This window comes from Canis lupus, chromosome 13 (genome assembly GCF_011100685.1).
Source record: "Canis lupus familiaris isolate Mischka breed German Shepherd chromosome 13, alternate assembly UU_Cfam_GSD_1.0, whole genome shotgun sequence".
NCBI lineage: Eukaryota > Metazoa > Chordata > Mammalia > Carnivora > Canidae > Canis > Canis lupus.
This window is the reverse complement of record NC_049234.1, coordinates 53877726-53899786: the sequence shown is the minus strand read 5'-3', so window position 1 is coordinate 53899786 and position 22061 is coordinate 53877726. Positions and strand designations below refer to the sequence as shown.

The window sequence follows — 22061 nt, the reverse complement described above, 5'->3', positions numbered from 1 at the left end:
GAGATGACGAGGGCAAAATGCCTTAAGAACACAGTTGGATTCGAGAGCACAAGGTATAATCTGAAAGGCACTGAGGAATCTGGCTCCTTAGAGCAGATTTCAGATTGCATAGTTTTACTGGGGAAAAACATGGAAATCAATGTCTTATCCTTTTAATCCAAGTTCCCAACTTTTCACATAAAACTAACATTTTATTATAGTTTTATCTATATATTTGTTCAATGTGTTTTCAAATATCTACCTGAATACTATTTCACATCCATCCTTGCCTGTGACATCTGTCTAATTTATGAGGCTAAAGCAAGTTATGAACTCTTTTTAACAAGGTTATATAAGGATATGCAAAAACATTTTGTATTTTGTAATACTACACCTCTGATCTACAGACATGCTTAAAAATGCTTAGACACTTACACAATGTCTTTAGAGAAATTTAAATGGAAGAAAACAATAATTAACTAAGTATCTTTTAGAAAAAAAGTTTCTCCAGTATAATTTTCATTCAAATGCATTATTTAAACTGTCCATATCATTATTAATAAGACACATCCATATCATAATTAGAAGTTATTAGCATTATTTAACATGCTGTCACTAGCGTGGCAGTGAAAGTTCATTAATTATAAAGCAGCTGAAGCAGGCATGGCCATCTCATCTCCTGGGAATTTACAAGATGGAACCTGATTTCTTCTCTCTAAGAGTCAAAAGCATTTATTTTGGACAACTGTAGTACATTTAGTGGTCCAAATGCAACCCAAGAACTTGCCTCCATACAGAATTAACCACAGTTATTTCAGCTGACAATTCTTACTTGAGAAACCACCAGGGGGGCTTCCACAAATGATTCACTCAGGGTGCTTAAAGCAATTTTACTCTGCCGATTTGTCACTTTAGAGACACATCCCATATAATTCAACAGCTTGAGAGGATCCATTGTAACTATTTTTTGCAATAATTATAAGATTAAGGGCTTATTTTGGGAGCCATTAATAATATCAATAAAAGGATTAAAACAATTTCAATGAAAATCACAAAGAGATCAAAGAGCTAGTGCAGTTAATGCTTCTGCTACATTTAAAATGAAAAGTTAATCACAGAAAAGCAGAATTTCCTCCTCAACCCACACCTCAAATGGATTCAAAGAATCCATTTTTGTTTGTTGGTCTGATAGAAATAAGTAAAATAAAATAACAATTTAGCTACAGTGCCTTCACACTAATCATGGAAAACAACACAGGACAGACCATTATAACACCTAACACAATAAAGTAATCAGACTTCTTTTAGGCACAACATCAGAGAATTTAACCATAGTTGGAGGCACGTCAAATGTATGACAAGAAGAGACACACAATGAGAGATAACAATGAAAAGAGACATAAGAGAAGAACGAAATGCAACCAAACTTCTATCAAATGAAATCCCTAATTTTGAAATCTTATTTTTCACTAATATTCACCTTAGCATGAGTTAGCATTTTAGAACTAGGTAAACAAAAGTCCTTAGATTTTCCTTGAGAGGCCATTATCAGATGTCTTGGTCATCACAAACCTGGCATGCTATAATTTCTATTAATAATTTATAGAAAAGTAATTTATTTAAAAAGATACTATCAATATGTTAAACACACACAAACATACATATTAGAATTTCAACCATCGAGAAGACAAAAGGCTAAAAATAATGCACTTTCTCAAGCACAAGAAAGATAATCCTTGAGAACTATCGTTTTTACTTTTATATACTTAAAACTGTAAGTTTATTTTTACATATGCTATGACTTCCCATATTTTAAGAACTCCTTAAATAATTGAAGAAATGGCTAAGTAGAAATCCTAATGAAAAAAATAATTCACTAAATAAGTAATTTACTGATTATTTTAACATTTCTTTGTAAGCATGTAGTCATAAAGTATGAAGGATTATTTTAAATGAATGACTTCACTAATTTCTGAGAAGTCATGCTAATACTGAACAAATATTTAAGAGATATCTGAGGGCAGCCAGGGTGGCTCAGCGCTTTAGCGCCGCCTTCAGCCCAGGCCTGATCCTGGAGACCCGGGATTGAGTCCTATGCCGGGTTTCCTGCGTGAAGCCTGCTTCTCCCTCTGCTTGGGTCTCTGCCTCTCTCTCTCTCTCTCTCTCTCTCTCTTTCTCTGTTTGTCTCTTATGAATAAATTTTTAAAAAAGAGAGATATCTGATATTTAATTTATCAAGGAATTTTAGTATAATTTAAACCTTCTTATGGATTCCCATTGACCAATCTCTATAGAATTGAAGACTGTCTTTTCTTTATCCAATGATATTATATGATACCTTCATTTACATTATTTGAATATGATAATATTTTGAATAGCTTAAAAGAATGACATTACATTCTAGATAACAAAGCAATACTTTCTTCATTGTTTTTCCAAGGCCAACTAATTATTAATCAATAGCCTTTTACTACATTTTGATTAATTGTTATAAAGATTGCCTATTAGTTTTTATTTTCATACATTAAGAGAAAATATTTATTAGCAGTAAAATAATATTTCTGTAATTTCCGGAGAAAATTAGAAAGGTCTGTTTTTGAAAACTGTGAAATATAAATTTAGTTTCTCATCTATTTAGCCTAGTTCTAGAAAAGTCAGGATAGACCATTAAACCTGATAACTAATCTAATAAACTTTAATAATTTCCAAATACCATTTGCAATCTCTAATACTAGCACTTTAGTGATATGGGAAAACAGTGTGATATTGAAAAAGTAATTCATATTATTCTAAAATATACAATGCTATTTGTGTTCTTACCTGTGCTCAATATGTCACACACATTTATGAGAGTTTATGTTAAATGCATAAAGAAAAGATTATTAGAAGTATCATACCTTTGAGACATAATCTTATAGGCATCTGGCAGATAGCATCGTATATTCTCCATCTGAGCAGGGTCAGAGTCACAAATTTTGTCATCAGTCCTCCCATAGTTGGCACTTTCTATCATGATGACATCTGTTCCTGGACAGCGGAGCTCTATGGGGTAGCTCTCACAGGAGAGCTCTCTGCGAACCACAGCCATCGGAATTGGGGCACGGCTGAAAGCTACCGGAAGGAGGAGGAAGAAATATAAGTCATCTTTATTACATACAAAGGAAGAATACATGTGTTTGCTTTTCTAGTGTTTGAGGAAAATACTAACACCAAGTACTAATACCAAAAAATAAACTGGTTGCAATTAACAATTTTAATTAAAATAGAATATTTCTCACTTCAACAACTTTACAGGATTTTTAAAAATCTAAGAATAACAGCTATTTCATAAAACCCTATCTAATAGTTTTCTTATAAATGAAAGGAAAAAAAAAAACCTGGATTTTCTAAAACTTTGGCTGGTACGTGAGGTAAAGACCATATAGAACTATTAGCCAGCTTGTAGAGAAAGATTCCTCAGGTAAACCTCAGGGGTATCTGTGTGTGTTTTGCATTGCTTTGTTTTATGTAAACTATTACCAAGAAATTGCATTTTTGTTGAATTTATATAATCTTAAGGATTCCATTTCAATTCTCAAACATGGTTTCATTTTTCAGTAATACCATGATCAGCATACTTTATAATTTAATTGTACTAAGTGTTCTTTAAGAACAATAGAGCTTTGTATGGAAAAAACTAAATTTTCCGTTAGCTCCCTCCACACACTTTCCCCCACTGTCAAGAGAAAACCAATCAGCATTGTGGCGACCCTCCTATTACAATTTTCTACAGAAATACAAATACATTTTATATGTTTCCTCCCACCACTCTTTATATTTTATTCAGGTAGTATCATACTACACATGTTGTTTGATACCTTGATTTATTTTATTTATTATTTTAATGGGCATCTCTTTTCATTTCTGTATTGTACTCCTCATTTTTAATGATTGCATTATATATACCTATAAAGATTATATAATTGATCTTATGTTTATGGGCATTTGGGAATGCCCAAGTGTTTTTGTCATAATATCGTGAAGAAGTAAACATATTTGTGTATCTTAGTTATAATATTTTAGAAAAGATATAATTATCCTAATATATGTTATGGTATAGTCTTATAAATGAAATCAATGGATCAAAGGGGAAATGTATTTCAAATTTGTCAAAAATCAACAACTAGATATCCAAAAGACTTAATAAAGATGTATAGTTCTATCAGCAGCACTTTTCATTTCAAAACAACACATTCCGAATTACTTTAAATTTTACCAATGTAGTAGACAAGTAATGATACAATATCCTTTTTACAAATTTTACAATATTCTGTTTACACAGTAGTACACATTTTCATGTTAATCAACCTGTCACATTCCTTTTATTTATGAATTGCATGCTCACATTTATACATGGTTTGCTATTGTAAAATAGCTATTTATATAATGAGAAAAATTTTTAAATTAATCCTTTATATTTGCAGCAAATATGTTCTTTTAAATCTGTTGTTTGATTTTAGATGTTTGCAGAACATATTTATTTCATTTATATACAGGGAATCACCATATTTTCATGTGAAGTTTAAGTTTCCCACTCGAAGATTGTGAACATAATCAGTACATTATTAAAGCCAAATGTTGGGATGCCTGGGTGGTTCCGTGGTTAAGCTTCTGCCTTCAGCCTAGGGTGTGATCCTGGAGACCCAGGTTGGAGTCCCACATCGGGCTTCCTGCATGGAGCCTGCTTCTCCCTCTGCCTATGTCTCTGCTTCTCTTTCTGTGTGTCTCTCATGAATAAATAAATAATAAAATCTTTAAAAAAATAAAAAAATAAAGCCAAATGTTTGGGCAGCCCTTGTGGCTCAGCAGTTTAGCGCCGCCTTTGGCCAGGGGGTGTGATCCTGGAGACTAGGATCGAGTCCCGCGTCAGGCTCCCTGCATGGAGTCTGCTTCTCCCTCTGCCTGTGTCTCTGCCTCTCTCTCTCTCTCTCTCTCTGTGTCTATCGTAAATAAATAAGTAAATCTTAAATAAATAAATAAATAAATAAATAAATAAATAAATAAATAAATAAAGCCAAATGTTTAATTGTAAAAACTCAAGTTTTCTTTTAAAAGCATATACTTGAAATTGTAAATTAAGTGTTTACCAATCATCTAATAAGTAGATTTCTAGGCATCTTATTCCTACATAAGAGAAATAATTATAGATACATACATGATAGCTATATATACGTATTAATATTTGCTTAATGCCCTAGTGTGTACATATATAAAAATATGCACTTACATAAATATATGCAACTTTTTTTGTGGCTTTTTCAAAAGCATGTAATGTGAAAATAAAAGAAGGGAGGAGAGAAAAAAGGAAGTGAAAATAGAGTGGAGGTAAAGAAAGAGAAGATTGGTTTAGTTTGTGAAACCATAACTACTATTTCAAAAACGAGAATGACATTAGTTTTTACCTTATTTCTATATTGTTTCAGAAAAGCTATAACTATACCATACACCACATGCAGAAGATTTGAGCAGGTCCCTCAAAGTTCTCAAGCAGCACATACAGGTAATTCCAGTCTGGCTGTTATTCAACATCTTCTTTGTGCTTGCTCACCCTCTGTCTCCCTCTCTCATTCTCTCTCCCTTTTACTCATGCATACACAAACAGAAGAATCTACCACATCCAAAGCATTCATCAGAGTTAACATAATTAGAGGTTAGTTGTAACATTATTTTCAAGTTTGCTCTTGAGTCAACATTTTGACAGGGTATTCCCACAATAGAGAGACACTGAATTTCTGAGATATGCATGTCTATTGTTCCTAAAATAAAATAAAATATCCTTGTTTATCTATCATTCTGAAATTAGATGGTTTTTAAAACAAGATGTCCTTTTTAATAGTGAGATTTCTAAAAAAAAAAAGTGAGATTTGTGTTTTCAAGGATAAAGATATTTTCATTAATGCACTTAGTGTTTTAAGTAATGAAATCATTGAATAATAAAAATATTCCAATTTGGGGATCCAGTTTCATAACTTAGGTCAGTTTAAATGGAACCATAGAGGTTGTTTTTGTCTCTCTGGTTTTTATTTTTGGTTTTAATAAACAGTTTTTGAAATCAGAATTTTCCAGGAAGTGTTTTAGCATTTGCTAAAAGGAAATTTGTTTCTTAACTTTGGTATAACTATTTTTAAAATAACATTGAAACTGCTTCCAAACAATAACTGATCTGGCTATATTTTAACTTAAACAGTTAAATCAAGTTGAGAAACAAGTTAATTTAATAAGGAAACAAAACAAATAAGCAAATCATACAGTTAAAGCATGTGTCTGACTAAGTGGACAATTTGGTTAATTAAACTCATCAGTCAATTTTTGTCAAAACATGTGTACATAGAGCAAGCTTTATTCTGGTTCTCTACTGTCAAAAATATGATTTAGAACCAGACACTAGACAGTTGTAAAGTCAACTAAAATATGGAGGCCAAAATTTTCCATGTATCTCTTTTGACCTTGTAAGAGTTTCACAAAAGTTATGTATATGGCAATTTTTACAGAAAGCCAGAGTTGATTTTGTGGATGCTTTCTTCCATTTAACACATAATTGCATTTGTATCAGTAACCTGGTGATAAATTACACTCCTAAATGATGGATGCTTTGTTTAAAGGAATGTATTACTGGAAACTATAACATTATCTAATTAGCTATTTAAATTACTTTTAATTATATTGCAAAATGCTTTAATCAGCAACCAAATTCCAATGGAAAAAATGTTTAAGTTAAATGTTTGTTGTTGTTGTTTTTTTTAACCATTCATTTATTATGCTACGAATTGAGAGATTTTGCTTAGTAGAGAAAAGAAGTAAGACATGGGAAATGTCAATTCAAATGCAGGATAGTCTGTGAAACTGGCTATTACATGTTTTACTAAGGTAACACTGCATCGGGCATTGTGAAGTAGCTGTAGGAAAAAAATTGGGGGCAAAGAAGGCATACTCTTGAACTCCTTCTCACTTTTAGTCTATGAGTTAATCTGTTATAACAAGGAACAGAGTATCATCATTAGATGTATAATGGGTATTCGCTAAATAAATTGGGGAAACTTCAGATGTAAAATCTGGTAACCGGGCAGGATGCCGCACTATGGAACTAGCCACTGATCATGAAATCAAGGAAATACGGATGAAATGAAGCTTCTCTACTAAAGATGGCAGGAGCCTCAGCAAATACCCAGGTTCCATGGCAAACACACATCTAACAAAAAGTGCTCCTGACAATGGATTAAATAACAAGAGAAAAAGCTCCCTGTTCTTGCCCACTTGTTTCAGCACAAGTCACTTTCATGTTTTCTTTTCTGAGGCCTCAGCCACTCTGTGGTTGAAACCTCTTCTTTGGGTGCTCCTACTGTTAAGCCTGCTTGGTGATATTTGACTCAAAATGCCTGAAGTCCTTGGTGAACTGTGGATGATAATAACAAAGAAACCAGACTAGGGATGGGGGGGTGAGGGTGGAGCCAGAGGCCAAAAGCTGGTGACCAAACACAAGTCAAATGATTCTTTGTGTACCTCAAGTACAGGGCTCAGAGACTTGCTAGGATAAAGCTAGAGCACTGGAGAGGAGCTATCAAAGAAGGGAGTGGTAACTGAGACAAAGGATTTTAAGAGAAAGGGTATCAATTGATAAGAATAACACTAAACACAGACATAAAGGCAAACAGTTAGTGGGTTGAGAGCATAACACAGTATAATTTATTACATTTCAAACATGTTGACTGTAAGGAGTCAGGGTAACACTCAAAAAAGTTCAATTAAAAAAATTAAAAAGTTAAAAAAATAAAAAATAAAATAAAAATAAATTTAAAAAGTTCAATTGTCAGGGCACCGGTGGCCCAGCTGGTTAAGTGTGGGACTCTTGGTTTGGGCTGAGGTTGTGATCTCAGGGTCGTGAGATGGAACCCCAAGTGCAACTCCACATCGGGCCTAGAGTTGGTGAGATTCTCTCCCTCTTCCTCTGCCCCTCCCCCTTCTGTCCTTTCTCTCATTCTCACCCTCTCTCATATAAATAAATAAAGCTTTTAAAAAATCGACTCTCAGTTGGATTCAGGAGTAGAATATAGGCTAAAACCACAGTAAGGACATAAAATAGTGCAGGGAGTACCTATAGAGAAGTGAATGGATGCAGAAATTGGGATTATCAGTGGCCACTGAAGAAATGTTGGAGGAGCATACTACTGAGTCACATAGAGAAGGGCTCTGTTATCTATTCAAGGAAGAATCTGATTAAATGGACTAGCCTGCTTACCAATTACCACTGCTTCGAGGTAAGGAAACTTGGTTATAGAACAGATGAATCAACTGTGTGGGCGCGCGCGTGCATGTGTATGTGCACACCCATCTCCTTCAGCCAAGTTTTCAAATGCCCTGTCCAAATCTCGTCTTTCCTTTTTTTTTTTTTTTAAACCAAGATTTTATTTATTTATTCATGAGAGACACACAAGAGAGGGGCAAAGACCCAGGCAGAAGGAGAAGCAGGCTCCTTGCAGGGAGCATGATGTAGGACTCAATCTTGGATTCTGGGATCACGCCCCGGGCTGAAGGCAGACACTCAACCACCAAGCCACCCAGGCCTGCCAAATCTCATCTTTCCATGAATTATTCCACATTTTCAGAAATCCACTCAAAAACTAAAGCCTGTAGCCTAATCTCCATTTAGCAGAGACTGAAATCTTCACCCTCTTCTATATGTCTGTTTATTGTGAATACAAACTTAGCAAAACAGCTTATATGTATATTTTCCATTCCTTTATCCTCATGCTTTAACCCAAATCTTGTGAATTTAAGGAAGATTAAATCCACTAAAGATTTTTTTTTTAAAGAATGGATAAGGAAATGCAAAATAGAAGGCCATTTTTTTAGCAGTAAGAACAAGATGATTGCTTTAAATGAATAATGACAGGGAACATATTTGATCTATATTTAGGAACAAAAAAAAATTGTATGATTTGGTGATTGGCTGAACATGAAGGGTAAAAGGGAGGGTAGCAAAAATAACTACCGTGCTGCTGGCATAAGCAATTGGCTACATTATAGTGTCATAAAAAAAAAAATCTGGTGGGAAGTTGAATGCAGGTTAATGACTCAGAAAAGAGATCTTTCTAAATTTGAGAATGGTAAAGTAGTACCTAAAACCAGAGCAGTAGATAAGATAACCTAGGGAGGGAGTATAGGTTTTATTAAAGAGCTCCACATGGCTCTTTCAAATATGTTCACAATTCTTTGTTAGTCCTCCATTTATATTCATTTTCCCCTTGAATATGGGCTTTACTTAGGTGCTTACTTCTCATTGACATGGTGTGGTAGAAATGAGTGGGTATGATTCATTAACAAAACATTACAGTTTCCATCCTCTCTCAATCACTCATTTTGTGCAAAGCCAGTTAGGAGAGAACACTGCACAGGCTTACTGTGCAGGTCCAGGTAAAGAATTGAGCCCTCTTCTGACAACCAAGTAAGGCAGGCAAGTAATGAACCTTGGTGGCCAAACCTCCAAACACCAAAAATCCTCCCTTTAAGTAACTACAACTCTATGAGAGATCCTGAGCCAGGATCAACTACTCAAACTACTCCCAGGTTCTTAGCCTAAGGAAATCATGGAAGATGATAAACCTTTATTGTTTCAAGTCACTGAAGAAATGTTTTAAAGGTGGACACTGAAACTTGTACAGTTATTAAAGAATTACCAAATCAATAAAAGAAAAATATTATGAATGAATGACCACAGATAGTCTAAGATTACCACCCCTTCGCTCAAATATCACGTCACTAAGCCACCAGATTTATATATATATATATAATTTTATTATATTTTTATCTTATCATTTAATTTATATGTAAATATATGTAAATACACATACAGTTTTCAGCACTGAAAAATGATTACTAATAGGTGGTAAAAACATTTTCTTCCTGTATGCAAATAATCATAAGAGGCGGAAAAAGGCTCTTTTGAAAACTTAAAAATGAAAAGGAAAGAGATCTGATTTCTTATAAGAAAGAAGTAAAACTATTTGTAGATCAAGGCCAATGATTTTAAAGGCATTTCTTAATTATAGAAAGGGACACAACTATCTGGAAGTGGGCTAGATTCTACTTATTGCCAATGACTTTTATTTTATTTATTTTTTTTTTATTTATGATAGTTACAGAGAGAGAGAGAGGGAGGCAGAGACACAGGCAGAGGGAGAAGCAGGCTCCATGCACCGGGAGCCCGATGTGGGATTCGATCCCGGGTCTCCGGGATCACACCCTGGACCAAAGGCAGGCGCCAAACCGCTGCGCCACCCAGGGATCCCTGCCAATGACTTTTAAAAAAATACTTCATTACTTCAATGCTGCCAAAAAGCATATACTCTCAATTTTGAGTTTCAACAGAGCCTATGACATAATTTTCTTAAATATGTGTATTTTCTCTGTGCCATTTTACATGCCAGCATGCTTATCCAAGTTTTAAAAACTGTGCTCTGAAAATTGAATCCAAAATATTTGGCAGCAAAAATAACATTTAAAACCCAATGAAATATCAACCTATCATCTACTTTCTTTAAAAGTACATCTGTTACCAGGAAGCATCTAATACACTGAATTTCAACATCTCTATTTCAGAAAAAAATACATATAATTTAAATGATATAGTATTTAATTAAGTGTAACACAGGGACAAATAAAACTGCTATCCTGAAGGAATTGCCAAAGGCAATTATGTTCTGAGGGCGAAAAACAAAACAAAATAAAATAAAGCAAAACAAATAAATACATACATATATACATACATAAATAAATAGAAACCAAAAAGGAAAAAAAAAAAAAAAGAAACCAAAAAGGCATGGAATTTAAAATTCCTGAAGTTACAGGGATAAAAAGCAAAAATAAGTAGAATATCATACAATAGAATATGCTGAGGTATCCTTTTTACCTATGGAGCTTCACCATGAGGGTAACATTAATCTTCCTTTTTGAAGATATCTATACAAAAATGGTGGCATTCAAGGGAAACAGTGCACCCAGAAACTGTATAAAAAATGTAGCAAGTGTTTAAATAAATGAGTTTGTTACAACTTTTCAACATCCAGTAAAATTACATTCCGTACTGTCTTCCAATTATATAATTATATTATAATTATATTTATGAGGGATAAAAGTTCTAAAACTGTGTCAAATTTCACATATCACAATAATCCCAATCTTTTTCTAAATGTCAAAAACTCAAAACTGTTCAAAATAAGAGTACAATTCATAATAACTCAAAACTGGCTGTTCAAAATAAGTGTACAATTCATGATTTCAAGATAAACAAAAAGTTTAAAAGAAATTATACGATTCAAAAGAAATAAAGAAATAAAGAAGATACGCTAATGTAATTCTCAATGCATATTGATCACCTACACTGTGGCTGCTGGGAGTTACTGAACATAATCCATGGATATTTAAATTTTCCCGCCAGACTGGGCATTATCTCAGATGTAGGGATGGTTCTTTACAGAATGGGATTCCAATATCTAGCAAAAGGAGCTTCAGAGTTATCATAAAAAATCAAGAAGATAATAAAAATTAATATGTGTGATGATCAATTTTATGTGTCAGTTTGACTGGGCTAAGGGATGCCTAGGTGACTGGTAAAATATTATTTCTGGGTCTGTCTGTGATGGTATCTCTGGAAAAAAAAAACATTTGATTCACTGCACTAGTAAAGATGATCATCCTCACCAATTTAGGTGGTATCATCCAATCTTCTGAGGACTCAAATAGAACAAAAAGGCAGAAGACATATGAATTTCCTCAGTGCTTGTCTGAACTGGTACATCCACCTTCTATAACCCTCTGACATTGTTGCTTCTGATCCTCAGGCCTTTGGACATGGGCTATAACATCAGTGGCCCTCCAGATCTCAGGTCTCTGAACTCAGATTGACACGTATACCACTGCTTCAGATGATTCTCAGACCTTTGAGTTTGGACTAGAATAATGTCCCTGGCTTTTCCATGCCTCCACCTTGCAAAAGAGTGAATCATTGGACTTCTCAGCCTCCATAATTACAAAAGCCATGCCTCTTAATAAATATCTTTATATTAATATATAAATATCTTTACACATAGATAACCCTACATATATGCATATATATATAAATATAATATATCAATAAATATATGGCCCGATGTAAGGATCCATATATATAGTCCTGTATATATGGATAAACGTGATACATAAAATTTAATAGTCTTAGGGGCAACTGGATAGCTCAGTGGTTGAGTGTCTGCCCTTGGCTCAGGTCATGATCCTAGGGTCGGGATCAAGTCCCACATTGGGCTCCTTGTGGGGAGCCTACTTCTTTCTCCCTCTGCCTATGTTTCTGCCTCTCTCTGTGTGTCTCTTATGAATAAATAAATAAATAAAAATCTTTAAAAATTTTGATAGTTTTAGAAATTTTATCCCTCATCAATATAACTCGAAAACAATCTGTAGAAAACTGACTAATAATGTGAGTGTGCTAAGTTCCAAACACCAAGAGATGGTATCCATAACTGCTAAAAAACAAAGGGTTGCAAGATACTTTTAACAAGATGAGAAGAGTGAAGTCTGGAGCAGGATAGGGCAGATGGACTGATGATTCAGAGCAAAATTGCTGAGAATCTTTCTAAGTGTCTCCATGGGACTCCAGAAGCTTATACTTAGAGAATGTGCATCAATGCCAGGCTTAAAACATTATAAAGCACAATGAATTATGTAGAACAGATTAAAAATTATGGAGTGAAAAAAAATATGGAGTGATAAACATGTGCTTGGGTGCTTAAAAAAGATTTTTTGAAGGTAGCAAACTTTATCTGGCCATGAAAGATGAAACAATATGTGAATATAGAAGAAAAAATAATAAAATTTTCTAGGCAGAAATTCAGAGCAATAAAAAATATATTCAGAGTTCCAAGGGAGGACCTCAAAGAAATATCTGCATTTCCATGTTCATTGCAGCATTATTCTCAATAGCTAAACACAGAAACAATCTACATATCTATTGATGAATAAGTGGATAATTAAGATGTGGCACATAGGATAGTCTGGGTGGCTCAGCAACTTTAGAGCGGCCTTCGGCCCAGGGTCTGATCCTGGAGACCCGGGATCGAATCCCCCTGCATGGAGCTTGCTTCTCCCTCTGCCTGTGTTTCTGCCTCTCTCTCTGTGTGTATCTCTCATGAAAAAATAAATGAAATCTTTGAAAAAAAAAAAAAAAGATGTGGCATATATACATATATAATGAAATATCATTCAGTCACATGAAAGAAGGAAATCCTGCCATTTTACGACAACATGGACGGATCTTGAATGTATTATATTAAGTGAAATAAAACAGAAAAAAAGATAAGTACTGTATGATATCACTTACATGTGGAATCTAAAAAAGCTGAACTCATGGAAACAGAGAGAACAGTGGCTGCCAGGAGATGGGGATGAAAATATGGTAGGATGTTGGGCAAAGAGTATAAACGTTCAGTTATAAGATGAGTAGCTTCTGGAGATCTAGTGGACAACAGAGTGGCTATTTCAACAATACTATATTACATATTTAAAAGGTGCTAAGAGAGGGGATCTTAAATGTTCTTACCACAAAAATAAATGGCAATTATGTGAGATGGAGAGGATATTAACTAACCATAACCCTACTGTGGTAATCATTTACAACACATAAGTGCATCAAATCAACGCACAATACACCTTAAATTTACACAATATTACATGTCAATTAAATATCATTTAGCTGGGGAAAGAAACAAAGATGTATTCACAAGAGAATCAGGAGCAGATGGTAGACAGAATTAAGCTGTAGTCAAATCAAAAAGATCACTAAAATCAGATTCAGAGTACAGTCCAAATTATATGGGGCAGTGTAAGATTACAGTATCATAAAATAACATAATAATATTAATAAAATTAATCTTCAAAAGCATTACCCAATAGATTATTCAAACAGTGAAAGATATTAGATAGTATAGAGCAAGATAACAGAGTTTGGAATTAATGAAGAAGATACTGTGATAAGCTGTTTAGAGTGAGATGATGATGATAATTGATAACATTTATGGAGTGCTTTCTATGTGCTGGTGATTTAAAAGTATCATTTTATTTCAAACCCAAACAATAAAAGCTTGGCAATATTATCATCCCCATTTAGTATACCAGGAAACTGCATCTTAGCCCAAAATAGGAGGCATGAACTAGGAAGTCATCTAGGTAAGAGATGCCGTGAGCCTTCTTGTGTGTCACACAGACAAAACAAATGAAGGGGGCTTCCTTGGTTAATACACAAGGTATTATGAGAAGATCACACTAACAATCAATAATGCAACCTTATAGATTCTCATTCCCTTAGTGACATGAAGTCTAATTCTTGAACGTGAAATGTAAGTCAAATATTCCATTTATTACGCCCAGCAAGGTTGTTTTGTTTTGCTTTTATTTTTTTTAAGATTTTATTTATTTATTCATGGGAGACACAGAGAGAGAGGCAGAGACAGAGGCAGAAGGAGAAGCAGGCTTCTTGCAGAGACTGACATGGGACTCGATCCCAGGACCCCGAGATCACGACCTGAACCAAAGACAGATGCTCAACCACTAAGCCACCCACGTGCCACTGCTTTGTTTTTAAATACCAAAAAAACATAAGAGCATATTATTACTATTCTGACAATTTTAAGATATTCTTTCCTAACACTTTGATATTTTATCACAAAAATTAATAAGAGAATTTTCTTTATGTAAAAATCTACAGTGGTAAGATGGAAAATCACCGATTTTAAAATGCGGCATTAATTTTCCAATGTAGTCATTTTACTTATATTGCAGTGTATAAATGTATAACATTCTTTATTTCAAATCAACAAATTTAAAGTTTATCTTATTCTTATGGTACAACCAAGAAAATCTATAGTCCTACAGATTCTAACAGAAGAAACACATGGGAAATTTACTGAAATATAAACATAAGTTTTGAATAAACAGTGATGTCACAGATAAAACTAACCAGAACTTAATCTGTGAAGGAAAGAAATTGCTAAACAGTGAATAAATGTTCTACTGCACAACACACAGCATTCAGAAATACACACACACCAACTTACATTCATTCTTTCCCTCCTCCCCGACCCACCACACATAATATTCACTGGAAAGGATAAAGAGCTTTCAATAACTTATCATTTTTTTTGTGTGTACTGTTTTATCCTAAAGAGAAATAATACTAAGACATTTCTTTCCAACTCAACAGCATAAATCTTCTGTAGAAGAAACCTTATAATAACCTCTTTGGTAATATTCCACACTGAGAAAACATACAACAGTGTTTATAAATCCTTTATCCACAAGCTCTACAACAGTATATATATATATGCATATATATTAGTGTATATGTATATATGCACATATAAAATTAGTGTGTATTTCATATATTAGTGTGTATGTATACAGTGTGTATATATACATATATATGTGTATATATATATATACACTAACCCAGTGTGAAACTGTTAGTATCAATATAATCCACCTGCAAGTAGAACAATAAACATAGCCATAAAGAGCCTGACCAAATCCACTGTCTTCAAATTGTTATATTTTCTAACCAAAGTTCCCTCTCTGCTTAGAGCAGCTAAAAAGTTAGCATTCATTCCACTGGAATGCATTTGTTAGGAATCGTAAATTGACTATACTGCTTGCAAAATGAAATCCTTATCCTTTATTTTATCCCCGGTGAAAACTGTTATTAGTAATGTTTGGTTAAGATTAAATACTAAAAGTAAATCCTGGCTTAAAGACTTAAAGAATCTCTAAGTATTTAGTAATATCAATAATTGAGGAAATGTACTAACTACCCAAATCGCTCAACCTATGAAGTTCAAGATATTTGCCAAATACTCAAAATGTAGGATAGGAAGAATAACCAGGGAATTTTCTTTTTCATAAACGCCAATGACAATTTCCTATCCAAAGCAGAAGAAAACAATCAAAATGAGAAAGAGGCCAGCCAGAATGAAACTATAAATGCTAGGCAAAACAAAACAAAAAACAGCACACATTGGATAATCTTGGACACTAAAGAAGATCTTTTGAGTAAAAGTGAAATCTGCTGGGCTAGTTCAAAAATGAACCCTCCCCTTCCATTCCTAGCTTTGAGACAAAGCCCCCTAGAAGAAGTCTGAAAATATAGATTTTTATCTTCTTTTTGATAACAATAAAAAAAAATAATACAAATATTCTAAAAGGCAGAAAAGCAACTCACACATTTAAGAATCTAAAGCCTTATAAACTGATTTCCAAACCACATTAAACAAAAACACAGGAAATAGGTGATAAAACCTAGACCAAGGATCATTTGTATATGTAAGAAAATTGTCATGAAATGCCACAGAGTACATAGAGCACTCAGGTGTATTTGTTCATCTCAGCCACAAAATATACCATTGGGGTTTGTAAAACACATTTTCCCATCTACAGAAAAAAAATAATAATAGTAGAAAGTATTGATAGAATTCATTTTAAGGGACACATGGTAATTTTCTTGAAATAGTTTACAATCAAAGTTATAAACATCAACTCCAATGTTTCCTCAAATCATCAAACAAATAAATCATGAAATAAAAGAATTTTGAAAGTGGTGGTTGAGAAACACATCTCCTGTCATGCATCCATGATCAATATCAATTCTCCAGATCAATGATTAACTTCATTTATTCATTCAACAAATAGAAATTTACAAATAGACATTGAAGTGCCAGGAACGCCTGGGTGGCAGGCGGTTTAGCACCTGCCTTTGGCTCAGGGTGTGATCCTGGAGTCCCGGGATGAGTCCCTCATTGGGCTCCCTACACAGAGCCTGCTTTCCCTCTGCCTGTGTCTCTGCCCTCCCCCCCACCGTCTCTTATGAATACATAAATAAAATCTTAAAAAGAAATATCTGTTTAAAAATAAATAAATAAAATAAAATTATTAAAACAAAAGTTTAAAATCTCTTAGTACTCTATGTTACTGAAAATGAAGTCTTCCTAAACTCTTTTCTTTCTTTCTTTCTTCTTCCTTCCTTTCTTTTTCTTTCTTTCTTTCTTTCTTTCTTTCTTTCTTTCTTTCTTCTTTCTTTCTTTCTTTCTTTCTTTCTTTCTTCTTTCTCTTTCTTTCTTTCTTTCTTTCTTTCTTTCTTTCTTTCTTTCTTTCTTTCTTTCTTTCTTTCTAGTTTTTTTTTTTTCATTATGAGAAATGTAATCTTTAATCCATACCCCCTGTTTCCCCCATCTCCCCTTCCACTTGCCCTCTGGTAACCATCAGTTTGTTCTTTATACTTGAGCCTGTTCTTTGGTTTCTCTCTCTCTCTCTCTCCACCCAACCCCCCCTTTCTTTGCTCACTTTTTTTTTCACTTATAAATGAGATCATATGGTATTTGTTTTTCTCTCATTTTGCTTAGCATTATACTCTCTAACTCTATCCATGCTGCTGCAAAAGAGAAGATTACATTCTTTTTTATGGCTAAATAATATCCCATTATGTCGATATCTATCTTCTTTATCTATTCATCTATTGATGGACACTTGGGCTGCTTCCATAGTCTGGCTATTGTACAGAATGCTGCAATAAACATAGGGGTGTATGTATCCATTTGAATTAGCATTTTTGTATTTTTGGGGTAAATATCCAATGATGCAATATCTGGATTGTAGAGTAGTTCTGCTTTTATTTGTTTTGTTTGTTTTGTCTTTTTGGTGAACCCTCATACTGTTTTGCACACTGGCTGCACCAGTTTGCATTCTCACCAAAAGTGCATGTAGGTTATTTTTTCTCCACATCCCTGCCAATACTTGCTGCTTGGTGTGTTTTTGATTTCAGCCATTCTAGTAAGTGTGAGGTGATATCTCATTGTAGTGTTGATTTGCATTTCCCAGATGATGAGTGATGTTGACCATCTTTTGATATGTCTATTGGCCACTGGATGTCTTCTTTGGAAAATGTCTCTCCATGTCTTCTGTCCATTTCTTAAATTGGATTGATTTTTGGGTATCGGGTTGTATCAGTTTTTTATATATTTTGAATAATTATATCAGATATATCATTGCAAATATATTCTCCTTTTAATTTTATTTTTAATTTTTAAAGATTTTGTTTATTCATGAAAGACACAGAGACAGAGGCAGAGACATAGGCAGAGGGAGAAGCAGGCTCTCTGCGGGGAGCTCGATGTGGGACTCAATCCCAGGACCCCCCCGATTCCATGCCACTCCCTAAGCCAAAGGCAGACGAACAACCACTGAGCCACACAGGCATCCCATATTCTCCCTTGTAGTATTATTGATTGTTTACTTGGCTGTGCAGAAACCTTTCATTTTGGTGTAGCCCCAATAGTTTTTGTGGGGGTTTTTTGCTTTTATTTCCCTTGCCTCAGGATACATATCTAGAAAAATGTTACTACAGTCAATGTCAGAGACATCACTGCCTATGCTCTCTTCAAGGATTTTTATGGTTTGAGATCTCACTTTTAGATCTTTAATCTATTTTGAGTCTACTTCTGTGTATAGTGAAGTGGTCCAGTTTCATTTTTTTGCATGTCACTGCCCCATGTCCCAACACCATTTGTTGAAGATCCTGTCTTTTTCCCATTGTATGTTCATTCCTTCTGTGTTCAAAATTTATTGACCATATATATTTGTGGATTTAGTTTTGGGCTTTTCTTTCTATTTTATTAATCTGTCTATTTTTATGTCAGTAACATACTGTTTTAATTACTACCACTTTGTAATAAAACTTGAAGTCTGGAATTGTGATACTTCTGCTTTTCTTTTACAAGACTGCATTGGCTATTCGAGGTCTTTTGTGGTTCCACACAAATCTTAGGATTGTTTGTTCTAGCACTATGAAAAATGCTGTTGGTGTTTTCACAGGAACTGCATTTAATCTATAGATTGCTTTGGGTAGTAGACATTTTAACAATATCTGTTTTTCCAACCTATGAGCATGGAATGTCTTTCCATTTTTTTGTGTGCCATCTTGAATTTCTTTCATCAAGGTTTTATAGTCTTCAGAGTACCGGTCTTTCACCTCTTTGGTTACTTTTATTCCTAGATATTTTATTGTTTGGGTGCAACTGTAAATGGGATGGTTTTCTAAATATCTCTCTGCTATTTCATTATTAGTGTGTAGGAATGCAACAGATTTCCATACATTGATTTTGTATCCTGCAACTTTACTGAATTCATTAAACAGCTCCAGCAGTTTTGGGGTGGAGTTTTTCAGGATTTTTAAGTACACAATCATGTCATCTCCAAATAGTGAAAATTTTACTTCTTCCTTACCAATTTGAATGCTTTTTACTTCTTTATGTTGTTTTTTTTTTTTTTTTTTAAGATTTATTTATTTATGATAGACAGAGAGAGAGAGGCAGAGACACAGGAGGAGGGAGAAGCAGGCTCCACACTGGGAGCCTGATGCGGGACTCGATCCTGGGACTCCAGGATCGCGTCCTGGGCCAAAGGAAGGCGCTAAACCGCTGGGCCACCCAGGGATCCCCTTTATGTTGCTTAATTGCCGTGACTAGGCCTTCCACTACTATGGTGAATAAATGTGAGAGTAGACATCCTTATCTTGTTCCTGACATACTGGAAAAGCTCTCAGGTTTTCATCATTGAATGCGATGTTGGCTGTGAGTTTTTCATATAAAGCCTTTATTATGTTGAAGCATGTTCCCTCTAGATCTAATTTGCAGAGAGTTTTTATCATGAATGGATGCAGTACTTTATCAAATGCCTTTTCTGCTTGTATTGAAATGATCTATGGTTTTTATTATTTCTCTTATTCATGTGACGTATCACATTGACGATTTTGTGAATATCGAACCACTCTTACAACCTGGAAATAAATCCCTCTTGATAGTGGTGCATAATATTTTAAAATATATTGTTGGATTCTATTAGCTAATATGTGGTAAAGACTTTTGCACCTGCATTCATGAGAGATTTTGGCCTGTAGTTCTCTTTATTTGGGGTGTCTTTATCTGCTTTTGGTAACATGGTGACAACTAGCCTCACAGAAGAATTTGAAAGTTTTCCTTCCGCTTGTATTTTTTGGAATACTTTGAGAAAACTATGTATCAAATATTTCAGTGTTTGGCAGAATTTGCCTGTGAAACTGGTCGTGAACTTTTGTTTTTGGGGAATTTTTTGATTACTGATTCAATCTCCTTGCTGGTAATCAGTCTATTCAAATTTTCTATATCTTCCTGCTTTAGTGTTGGTAGTTTAGATCTTTCTAGGATTTTATCCATTGCAAGTTGCCCAATTTCGGCATATATATTTTCATAATATTCTGTTCTAATTGTTTGTATTTCTGTAGTGTTGTTTATTATGCCTTCTCTTTCACTGAATATTTTGCTCGTTTGAGTCCCCTCTCTCTTTTTTAATATGCCATTCTAGAGTTTTATCAATTTTGTTGATCTTTTTAAAGAAAGAGTATCTACTTTCATTGTTCTGTTTTGAGGTGTTTATATATATATATATATATTTTTTTTTTTTTTGCTTTTTTTGGTTTGTTTAGTTTTTATGCCATTTGTTTCAGCTTTAATATTTATTATTTCTTTCATTTTGCTGGGTTTAGGTTTTGTTTGATCTTCTTTTCCTAGTTCCTTTAAGTGTAAGGTTTAGCTGTTTAAGACTGTTCTTGCTTCTTGAGGTAGGACTGTATTGCTATAAACTTCCCTCTAAACACCACCTTTGTAGCATCCCAACATTCTGAGCCATTGTATTTTGATTTTCATTTGTTTCCATGTAATTTTTTAATTTTTCATTGATCCTTTGGTTGATTCATTTATTATTTAGTAGTAAGTTAATTAATATCTATGTATTTGTGCTCTTTCCAGATTTTTTTCTAAAGGTTGATTAATAATTTCATAGCATTTTGGTCAGAAAAGATGTATGGCATGACTTGGATTTTTTTTGAGTTTTTGAGAAATGATTTGTAGTCCAATATTTTATATATCCTGGAGAATTTTCCATGTGCACTTGAAAAGAAGGTGTATTCTGCTGCTTTAGGATGGAATGTTCTGAAAGCCATGGTTTCCTTGTTGCTCTTATGTTTGAATGACCTATCCACTGATTGTACTATAATCGATAACTTCATGTTTAGTATTGTTTTATGTATTTGGATCCTCCCATTTTGAGTGCATAAATATTTACAATTTCATATACTCTTGTTGGATTATCCCTTTTATTATTACGTAGTGTCATTGTCTCTTTTTAATCATTTTTCTTACAGTCTTTGTTTTAAAGTCCATTTTATCCAATGTAAGTATTGCTGCCCAGCTTTCTTTTGACATCCATTTTTCATGATCAATGTATCTCTATGCCCTCACTTTCAATCTGCAGGTATCTTTATGTCTGAAATGAATCGGTCTCTCTGTTTTAAAAGGTTTTATTTATTTGAGAGAGAGAGAGAGAGAGCAAACACAAGTGCTACTGAGGGGAGGGGCAGAGAAAGGGAATGAGAGAGAGAATTTCAAGCTGACTCCATGCTGAGCACAGGGCCTGACAGGCAGCTTGATCTCAGGACCCTGAGATCATGATCTGAGCCAAAACCAAGAGTCAGACACTTAAGCAACTGATCTACTCAGGCACCCTGAAATAATTCTCTTGTAAGCAGCATATACAAAGATGGGTCTTGTTTTCTTATCCACACTTATCACCCAATATTTTTTGATTGGCCCATTTAGTCCATTTACATTCAAAGTACTTATTGACAAATATGTATTTATTGTGGGGCACCTGGGTGCCTCAGTGGTTGAGCATTTCCCTTTGGCTCAGGACATGATCCTGGGATACTGGGATCGAGTCCTGCATCAGGCTCCCCACAGGGAGCCTGCTTCTCCCTCTGTCTGTTTCTGCTCCTCGCTGTGTCTCTCATGAATAAATAAAATCTTTTTTAAAAAAGATGTGTATTTATTGCCATTTGTTATTTATTATTGTTTCTATAGATTTTCTCTGATCCTCATTTCTCTTGCTTTCTTTCATAGTTTGTTGGCTTTATTTGTAAT

At 34.1% G+C, this 22061-nt stretch overlaps 1 protein-coding gene across 1 annotated transcript in view; it reads right to left on the bottom strand.

The window, feature by feature from the left end:
• ADGRL3 (adhesion G protein-coupled receptor L3) overlaps positions 1-22061 on the bottom strand; it is an 866124-nt gene that overhangs the window by 467674 nt on the left and 376389 nt on the right. Inside the window, exon 5 of the mRNA XM_038556190.1 lies at positions 2877-3090. Within this exon, the coding sequence (XP_038412118.1) occupies positions 2877-3090 (214 nt within the window). The remainder of the gene's footprint in view (positions 1-2876; positions 3091-22061) is intronic.